General features: G+C 40.7%; 1 protein-coding gene across 1 annotated transcript in view; it reads right to left on the bottom strand.

Annotated features, from left to right (window-relative positions):
* The window catches only part of LOC119585142 (von Willebrand factor A domain-containing protein 7-like), a 19,876-nt gene that overhangs the window by 1,325 nt on the left and 17,230 nt on the right, over nucleotides 1-1,321 (bottom strand). Inside the window, exons 24-25 of the mRNA XM_037933771.1 lie at nucleotides 942-1,132; nucleotides 127-399 (exon numbers count right to left, since the gene is read on the bottom strand). Of these exons, the coding sequence (XP_037789699.1) occupies nucleotides 127-399; nucleotides 942-1,132 (464 nt within the window). The remainder of the gene's footprint in view (nucleotides 1-126; nucleotides 400-941; nucleotides 1,133-1,321) is intronic.

Below are 1,321 nucleotides of genomic sequence, written 5' to 3'. Positions count from 1 at the left end.
TTTTGATCTATAAACTTATAAATGCAAGGAGTACGTAAAATCAACTATCCACCCACCAACAAAACACTAAGTAATACATAAGTTACATAAATTAAAGAAATCAACGAAACAAGAATCGTTACTCACGGACATCCAGAGTGCGTGACGACTGAGACGTCCTGTTGCTGACGATTCCAGAGAAAGAAACTGTACTGACGAAGACGGTGTAAGATGTACAAGGTTTTAGGTCACGGAGGTGAATCTCCCTTTCTGTTATATCTTGGCACGTTTCGAAGGGCGTGCTCGGTTCGTAGTAACAGACGTGGTAGTGGTCGAGGCAGTTCTCGAGCGACGCCCAGATCACGTGCAGGGAGCTTGTGTTAGCGCTGTTCACGAGGAGGCTGTTGACTGGTTCAGGGTCTGGTGGAAAGGTTGGGAGAAGGATTCAGTGGATAAAAAAAGGCTTTAATATGTGGACTTTGGAGGGGTTGGGAGAAGGATCCTATAAACAGAGAAACGTTTTAGGTATGTGGACTTAGGGAGGTTGGGAGAAGAATTAAATATATAGGAAAACGTTTTAGGGAATCGGACTTTGGAAAGGTTTGGAGAAGGACTCAATAGACGGGGAAACATTTAAGTATGTGGACTTTGGAAAGGTTGGGGGAAGAATGTAATAGAAGGACTTTTAGAAATTATATCCGTTGTGTCTTTGATACAGAATAATGATAGCTAATTTGATTTCGTCATTATGGTACTGTGAAAATAATTTATCTTCAGTCATCAATCACGTCCTCATAACTAATCCAAAAAGGCATTCAATTTAACGCAAGGAGTCATTCTTAAATAACAAAAATATTCTTCCCGAACATCCCGAAATCCAACCCATTCTTTTACATATATACCAATAAAACTCACCCATCAAACCTAACCAAACAACGCACATCCCCCTCTATTAAACGCACCTGGATCTTCCAACGTGGCAGCACTCAGTCTCACTCCGGGTCCTGCCTTCCCCGTGATCGAGACAGCAAACACGTCAATGGTATAATTCGTGCAAGGAAGGAGAGGGTACACTGTGGCATAGTGCTCACCTCGAACGGCTGTTTCTGTGAGGTGAACAGTCCTCCTCACTTCGCCGTAGGAAATGACGTACCTATAAGAAATCCATTTTTTCGGGAAAACTATAATAATCTGTCAATAAGGTTGATTTGTGAATGGTGATTTTTCTGTGGTTTTATTGATAAGTTAGTGTGGTCATGTGTGTTAGTGTGATTTTCGTATTGGTTTTGCTTAAATCTAAGAGAAGATTAAGTGAAAGTAAATTATAAATAATTCACTGATT

The sequence above is a fragment of the Penaeus monodon genome, chromosome 19 (genome assembly GCF_015228065.2).
Source record: "Penaeus monodon isolate SGIC_2016 chromosome 19, NSTDA_Pmon_1, whole genome shotgun sequence".
Classification (NCBI taxonomy): domain Eukaryota; kingdom Metazoa; phylum Arthropoda; class Malacostraca; order Decapoda; family Penaeidae; genus Penaeus; species Penaeus monodon.
This window is presented reverse-complemented; position numbering and strand designations above follow the sequence as displayed.